We start from the raw sequence: 8787 nt of genomic DNA, 5'->3' as shown, positions 1-8787 counted from the left end.
AATAAAATTTTATTTTACATTGGTTATTGCAAGCACATAAGAGCTAAGTACAGTCTGTTCGAAAATGATAGAGAAAGTACTAATTGAAGAAGTAAAGAAATACTTTCCATAGTGTATTCAGTGAGACAGAAAGATCAAATTATTATTTTGTTTACCACAATGAACATTTTTTTATTATTATGTTTGTTAACAAAAATACAAACAAACTGAAGAAAAGGGAAGAACATTGATGTAAAACGAATATGCATCCTTATTAATCCTGATTTTTTGTGTGTGTGAAACCTACGTTTTTTAGTCTCAAAACTACGTGTTGTAGTCTTTCTTTTATGTATTGTGATATGACGTTTTGTGAAAAATCTGTACATGATGGAGACAAATTTATATCATTTTCGGATTCAGCGTACAAGAATTACTGTAGAACATGTAAACATTTCAAGACAGTAAAACCATCGCATTTAACATGAATTATAAAAAAACATTATTACGTTGAAAGTGTTTCGTATTTTACATGTTAATAACTGAAAGTCTTTTATTTTACCAAAGACTGTCACTATAAAGTTAATAAAATGACAGTTTTTGTTATATTCACCAAGCAATTAACTTCTACATTTTTTTTTCAGCTAACGTATATTCCATGTTAGAAAAAGGTGGATTCTTTGAAGAAGTGTCTCAAAATAATGTGTTCCCCACTGTTCATGACGCTGTATTACATATTGCGCAAAACGGAAAAAAGGTAACTAATTACTAAACAGTTCATTATTTTTAAACTTTTGATTACATTAATTCGTAGAATGATTTATACAAAGTTTTAAAAATTGTTTTACACCGATAAATATCTTGAGAATAATGAATATTATGTACCAAGGAATAGTTATTCAGATATGCTGAACTTGTACTTGTAATATAGAATCCTCCAACTAGACACGAGATTGGGTTTATTTTTCAATAAACAGCAAACGCAAACCGCAGAGATTTCAACTGATATTTGTTATTTTGAAATACTGTATGTTTCAATGTAACCACCATCTCCCCCCCCCCCACCACACACACACAGTGGCTCAGCAGTAAGTCTGAAGGCTTATAACGCTAAAAACCCTGTAAAGCGTAGATAGTCAATTGTGTAGCTTTGTGCTTAATAACACAGGAAAAGAAAAAAATGGCTTTCATAAATAAAACAATATTAACCTTGTGGCCTAAATATCAGCCTATTAGTTAGCATATGAGTTTCATTCCTGTGTTAATGACTTCACAGTTGTTCTAAGACAAGAAAAGAAGACGCTGCTCCTGATTAGGATAAAACATACCTTTTTCGTTATTGTACACACTAACTTAGTATTTACTGGCATGACAGATTGGCTATGAATTACTAGTAAGTATGACTTCTCCATAAGTAGAGCTTTGGTCTCTGTATCCAAGATTCATGATGGATCAAGCACACAGTTACAAGAGACACGGGGACCTAGTATATGGTAGGACGGGTGTAGTAATTTGTTGGACAGGTGTAGGGATTTGTTGGACAGGTGTAGTGCTTTGTTGGACAGGTGTAGTGCTTTGTTGGACAAGTGTAGTACTTTGTTGGATAGGTGTAGTGCTTTGTTAGACAGGTGTAGTGCTTTGTTGTACAGGTGTAGTGCTTTGTTGTACAGGTGTAGTGCTTTGTTGTACAGGTGTAGTGCTTTGTTGGACAGGTGTAATGATTTGTTGGACAGGTGTAGTGCTTTGTTGGATAGGTGTAGTGCTTTGTTGTACAGGGGTAGTGCTCTGTTAGACAGGTGTAATGATTTGTTGGACAGGTGTAGTGATTTGTTGGACAGATGTAGGGATTTGTTGGACAGGTGTAGTGATTTGTTGGACAAGTGTAGTGCTTTGTTGCATATAGAGTGACAAACACAAGACATTATGTGAAGTTCAGACAATGATACATGAGACAGTGGCCGATCATCTGGTGGGAGTATATTGATATTATGTATGGTTAAAGTAGAATAGAAAGAAGAACAATATTTAAATAAAGGTAAAGCATAGTTTGAAATTAATGATATAACTAAAAAAGGAAAGACCAAACATACACAGTAAGAAGTTGAAAGGGTCACTAGTAGATACAGCAAATCTTGACTCTTTTCGGCATTAGAAAGAAAACTGACTGAAAACGCCAAAGTTGCTCATATGATCTACGTTCTCTATGCAGTTGAACAACAGGAGAAATTAGATCACAAGTATCCAGATGAATATTTACTCCATATAATAATCATAAAGCAGTTCACATACATAGAGCAACGTATGATACAATACAACTATCTCATGAAATAACAAAACAGTATATATCCTCCTTAACTAGATCACGCTACAAAAATTAACACCTAAGGTCTAATTAACACACCATCCTTCCTGGCTGGATTTACCATGTTCTGGATTAGAACTCTTGAAAAATGTAAAAGTTATATAAATATGAAACACGTGTATGTACTTTAGAAAGTGAGATACGTGGTATGTGTACACCACAATCGCCCTTGACCTTTATCTTAAGCTTGTCTTTGAGCCAACTTTAACTTAGATTTAATAACAATATTTAAATCAAATTACAATTCAGAAACATTGGATGAAAATCACAACCAATATCCACTTTATATACTAATATCACAGAACAGCATGAGAAGCACAAAATCGTAATGCACCTAACGATCTATGTATCTATCTACACTAGACTTATGGGCATGAAAAATGGCCTCAATTATGACATAAACAGCTTTTGACCTGGCACAGTTTCTCGTGGCCCTGGAATCCACCCTCTTCTCCTTCCAGCAGTGGTCATCTTCATGCAGCGTGAAAGCCCAGATGGCCTTCCATTGTGCAGCCTAGGCTTCACAGTGATACTTTCACTGCATCAATGCCCTGGAGTTGTAGTATGATTATATGCTGACTGGACAATCTGTTCATAGGTCCTAGCCTTCCAGTCAACGATGCCAATATGAGTGTTGTAGTACTGTTTATCGCTAGATACTTCGTGGTGGTTGCAGTGGCTCTTGTTGTTGAAGGGTCTGTTGATTTCACCTTATTAGCCAAGTGGGAGTCTTAGGCAGTTCAGTAGTCGCCCTTCTGGTGCTTAGACTTTTATGGCCATGTTCCCACGAGTGAACATTTTTCTGGATTCAGTTTCAGAGTTGCTTGTCTCAAATGTTAAAATTTCATGTCCAGATTTTCAACTGTGGCTACAAACTTGTAATAAGATACCAGAATATCATCAATATAAATATATATATATGACACTAAACTCAAACCATGCAATGCATGTTCCATCAGCAGCTCAAAAGTATTTGACACATTATACAGGGTTAATGGAAAGTCATGGAATTCCTACAAGCTTTCTAGAATGATGGAAGTGGTCTTGTCTTTGCTTTTAGCACCTAGTCCACGTGCAAATAGCCACAATTGATATCTAGTAAATTGAGCCAGCTGGACACTTACAATAGATTCCAAATATTCGTAAGTGTGTGTGGCAATGCGAATGTATCAAAACATGTTATAATTTCCCCCATCTGAACCCCACACAGAACCGCGACACGTCATCTTTGTTTTAAGGTGATGATCAAGTACTCTCAGAAAGTTGAAATATTTCTGTACATCAGCATCTCATCTACTTGAGCATTGTCCTCTGAACTCCAAGGAAACCTGCGTGGAAGTTGCTTTATGCGATGCATTTCTCTGATATCCGTATGATTCTGGATATTGTTATCGGCCAGCCATCTGATCCACATACATTGGCTACTTTTATCACTAACTTTCCGAATTTCCTCTATTGGTCTAAGCTCAGATTGTCTGCACAATCTTCAGCATGCGACCTCAGATGTACTACCAATCATGTAATTATATGTCTGTATGATGTGGCTAAAGCAACACTAACTACACCATTAGTTTTTGCATATTTTTCTTTATGCATAGACCAACAATATTTCCGACTGGTAATTACACAATACGATTACCATAATTTAAATATAACTTGCTCTTAAAAGGATTACTGTCCAAGTAAGTGTGGCTTGGTTTATCAAAAGAAAACTATATCTTTCCATCACAGCATCAGCTGGTTATACAACCTGAGAGTGTGTGTGAAAAAACTCTAAGAAACATCACCTACGTAGTACAAACATAACTGTAATGCTATCACCTATATACATTTATGCCCCCTTTTCATATTATGGTTGGAATTTCTTAGCTGCACCACACAGATGCAGCTCATCTAGTACGCAAGCTAAGCTCACAGATAACTTCTGTATAACATCTAAACATAAAATGGCAATGTTCGAGCCAAGACCCGTAATAATAACTCACACGCTTATTGATGACACCAACAGTTATGTAGAATCAAGCTTCTCCATTCATAGCAAGCTAATCGTCAATGGTCTGGAAAATACTGTGTTTATTGGCCAGAGTGGCGATCTACATGGCAGTGGCTGATACACTGTGAGGTTGAATTCTAGCAGCTTCCATATCAACTGAAACTCTACCAAATGTCTGTACTTTCACTGACACGTAAAAAGTCATGCTTGACCCTATAGATGCGGAACCAACAACTACATCTTAAATAACAGACAGGTAGTTATTCACTTAAATATCAGTGGCCAGATCTGATCTAGGACTCGTTAGTTTAAACACGTAGAGCTGACAGTATTTACTATCTGAGCTTGGCATATATGTGGGCTTCTGTACAGGCACAATAAAACATATGACCAAACTGTCTATAGTCTATAGTAAGCGTATCTTTCGTTGTTCTCTCCGTGGATCTTGATTCTCACTATCTACAACAGAATATCTGGAACAGCAAGTTTAGAATATCTCTGTCGCTATACTGACAGCCATTTAGGCTGAATTATGTCATTCTACAATGTTTATGGGACTGGTGATATGCTGTGTCTTCCTGTAATGTGGGGTCGCACATTTTTTGGGGGAGAGGCTACATCTCTGGTGAGCCACTTCAGGCTCATCCTACTCCGGCAACTTGGTTTAAATTAATACCTCCCGTTAAAGACATATGGCTAACATCTAAATGGTGTCGAATGGAATCCATAAGAAGTCCTTCCATAAATTTAGCAACTACAATGCAGCTAAGTATTCGGAGGCCTTATAAAGTCAATGGAGCCAACATGAAAAGAAATACCAGTGGTCTTCAGAAAAGAATTATAAACTTAAATCCGAGACCTGTTTTGTACCATGCAATTCACACTATTTAAATCTTGTGTTTAATGGAACATGAAACTATTGCACTGATGTTCTTTGACTTTTTTGCTTCAAGTTATTGCTGAAGAGTATTCCTACAACATGATTACCAGTTAACCAGGAAGCCCTTGAGCTATGTGCAATGTAAAAGTAGAATTGATGTTGTTCCTCCAATCCAGTACCAAATGGGAGAGGCCTATGATGTTTGGGCCTCATTTACAGAAGACAGCGCCCTCACAGGAACACATTTGCATTTCAAAGCAAAAGAAATCGCTGTTAAGATGCTAAGTTTCAAATATGTGGATAGTCTTGTAGTATAGTATATCTTGAGCCACTCTCTAATAACAATAAATAAATAAATATTTCTTCATCAGTACGGAACTGATAAATGCTCCGCAAAAGCATTAATAGACTCAAGTGAACTGTAAATGTTTAGCAAGAATAGAAGATTCTCTCTCTTGGGGAAAAAGAGTTTTCTTATAATAGTTTTAATAAATATATCCTTGATAACAGCCAACTTTCTTCGTCAATTTATCTGACAAAATCGTTGACACAGCCATTGAATCCGCGGAAGAGACGTTTCAGCAACTACAGAAACACAACTCATTGCTGAATTGTCTAAATTTGGGTTTAATTAAAAAATTGCAACATGCTGAAGATCCAACATTATATGTCCTTCTGAAAGCCGTCCACAAAGGAAGCGATTCAAAATTTGAAGAACAAATTTAAAAATCATAAACTTCCGAATACTCAGAATTATGCTAAAAGATGTCACTGATAATTTAAAGAAACATTGCTACCTGGATTTTCAAAGACAGCATTCCAAACAATCTATTAAGCTTTCTCATAAACTGAAAACCAAAAACTTTCCTAACATCCTGCAACAATCTTTTGTGGTTAAGTCACACTATAAGAAAGTAAAAACAATAAAAGTTATGTACCATTTACACATTCGTTTCGTTCGCAATTCATAGGATAGCAAGCAGCCCTTTTTATCAAGCTTATAATTAGTTTAACTTCATTAAAATCCTATTTTAAAATCTCTAATATTAAAAGGTAACTGTTCAAACTGGGAACTAAAATATTAATACATTTACACTTCAGATATATTATTCCCTCGAAAACCACACTTGTCTTTTTTTTTATCCTACCAGATGTTTTCAATGTATTTTAATGAGTGAATTATAACCAGGTACTTAAGTCAATTATCTTAAACTAGAAGAGTATATCTTTAATAGTTAATACCTATGATATTTGAAATCTGGTCTAATTACAGTATCTATTTCAGGTGGCGCCGTCTTTTGATGGAAATCATAATCCCTGCGAAATTGTTTCACATATGTAAATAGACTGATCCGTTTCAAAGTGGATACAAGTTCCAACGTCTAAGGCTATAGAGAAGGAAGGAAAACTGCGAACAAATAGACGTTTGTAACTGCTATTACCATAAACATTAGTTTAATGAAAGAACGTTTATTTGTTTCTTCTATGAAATATTTGGAAAATCAAAAATATCGTAGAGTTTATTAAAGCCTGATTAAACACTATAAGTGTTTCATTTTTCTCAATTTAAGTGGTTCAAAATAAAATTTAGTTATATATATATATTATTTGGCTTTAAAATAGTATTTCATTTCATCTATATGAATATAGCATTATTTCAGATATATTCAGAACATGTTTTGTTTGTTTGGTTGTTTTCAATACATGTATTTAAGCAGATCATATGGTGCACATTTACTATTGTATTTATACTATTTGATTATAGAAGGTTTTCAGCATGTGTTTATGTTTTTATTATTAAACAGTATTTACTCTTAGGTAACAATACAGACGTAGGATATCCTAGTTTGTGTATTTACTTGTGGCTCAGCGGTAAGTCTGAAGGCCTATAACGCTAAAATCCGAGTTTCAATACTCGTGGTGGACACAGCACAGATAGCCTGTTGTGTAGCTTTATGCATAATTACAAACAAATCAAATGAAATACTTTCCAATATACAAAAAATTACCCTAATTTGGCCTTTTTAATTTTGAATTTGTTCCACTGATAAAAAATGTAATATATAATGTAAACTGTTGCAAATATCTGTGTTTAGAACAACTTACTTTTATTTGATGAAATTTACAAAATTATAAATATACTTGGATTTCATTTACCAAAATTTTTCTAGGGGAGTATTTGTCAGTTATAAAATTTACAAATAGGCCATTTTTTCAGTATTTTTCTCATTTGGCCAAATCTCACTTTTTTTGCTGAATACAATCATTATTTGATTACAACCAATTACAGCATCAACATTAATTTGTTGTCAGTTCGTGACAAGATCGACCTGTTTGACTTCCATATTTTACCATCCATTCTTTGTTTGCTTTGTTACTTATGTGTACTTTTATTTTATATGGCTTGATTAAGCTTTATACAATAAAATGAATAATCTGACAGTCACGTTAAATCTATATCCACACGTTTCATTGCCATTTTTTAAAACTCCTGGACTTATTGCACAAAAAAACAACTAAATGTATAGCTGTTACAAATACCGTTGTGTAGGAGAATTTGCCTGTATATTTAATAGAACAAGGTAATAAAAAATTAAATGTTTTAATGAAATATTTTTCCTCGGTTTAAAACATATACATTCAGGAAAATATATCATATGTAGCATTTTCACACAGAATATTTTCAATATTTTATCATTTATCATCAAATCTCATTATTTTTGCAACAGTTTGTCAGTATTGAATTAGAGAATCATCGTTTGGTTGCAGCAAACTAACAAACAACATGAGTCGATTAATTCAAATATGGGCGATTTTGTGTTTTTCATGGATATTTATTTGTGTGTAATGTTGTGTTATGTGGTTTGATTAAGCTTTAGTAATTTGACAAACAGAATTCGTGACGGGAAGTTCAGAGATTGAAAAAATTCTCTCTTCATCTCATTCCTTAAAACGAGGAACTGACATCTAGAGAGAATAACCTAGAAACAAGAAAGTAGAGCGAAAATCGTTTGTGTGGACACAACATGGTCCTCAAACAATAAATAAATAAAACAAAGAAGTAAATACAACTTGTGTGTAAGAAGACTATTAACAAGAGAACGATGTTTTCCCAAGAAACAGGTATAGTTCATAATTGTGCAGTAAAGAGATTACCTATTAATTTCTTTAATTTGAGTATAAGGTAAACGATAGGTTTTTGATTTTTTGTGTAGGCAAACAGGTGAAAAACAATTTTAATAGCACTGTTTTCTTGAATTCGGATTTTTTTTACACACAGAAGCACACATGGAACATGTTAGCTTGGAATCATTTTCCGACTATGCACATTCTATAATACAAGAAAATTGAATGACACCTTCAGTCCCATGTAGATAAATTATGTGTTTGCTAATCTTAGAAATAATTTCAGTAAGGTGTGAAATTGGCTGTTGAATTTCTATCTCCACATGTTCTAATGCTACCTTGAGACAAGCGTCACGTGCAGGCGGAATGTAATTGGCGTTACAGAGTTGAGGGCGTAAGTAATATTAAGATACATAATTTGTATGTACATATATGTTTTATAACATTTTT

At 34.1% G+C, this 8787-nt stretch overlaps 1 protein-coding gene across 1 annotated transcript in view; it reads left to right on the top strand.

Moving 5' to 3' along the window:
- The window catches only part of LOC106463426 (solute carrier family 26 member 6-like), a 36226-nt gene extending 29492 nt beyond the window's left edge, over positions 1–6734 (top strand). The window contains exons 17-18 of the mRNA XM_022390916.1: positions 621–733; positions 6497–6734. Of these exons, the coding sequence (XP_022246624.1) occupies positions 621–733; positions 6497–6553 (170 nt within the window). The 3' untranslated portion in view covers positions 6554–6734. The remainder of the gene's footprint in view (positions 1–620; positions 734–6496) is intronic.
- Positions 6735–8787: the final 2053 nt, after the last annotated feature.

This window comes from Limulus polyphemus, unplaced genomic scaffold (genome assembly GCF_000517525.1).
Source record: "Limulus polyphemus unplaced genomic scaffold, Limulus_polyphemus-2.1.2 Scaffold1403, whole genome shotgun sequence".
Lineage (NCBI taxonomy): Eukaryota > Metazoa > Arthropoda > Merostomata > Xiphosura > Limulidae > Limulus > Limulus polyphemus.
The sequence above is the reverse complement of the archived record's forward strand: the minus strand, read 5'-3'. Positions and strand labels throughout refer to the sequence as shown.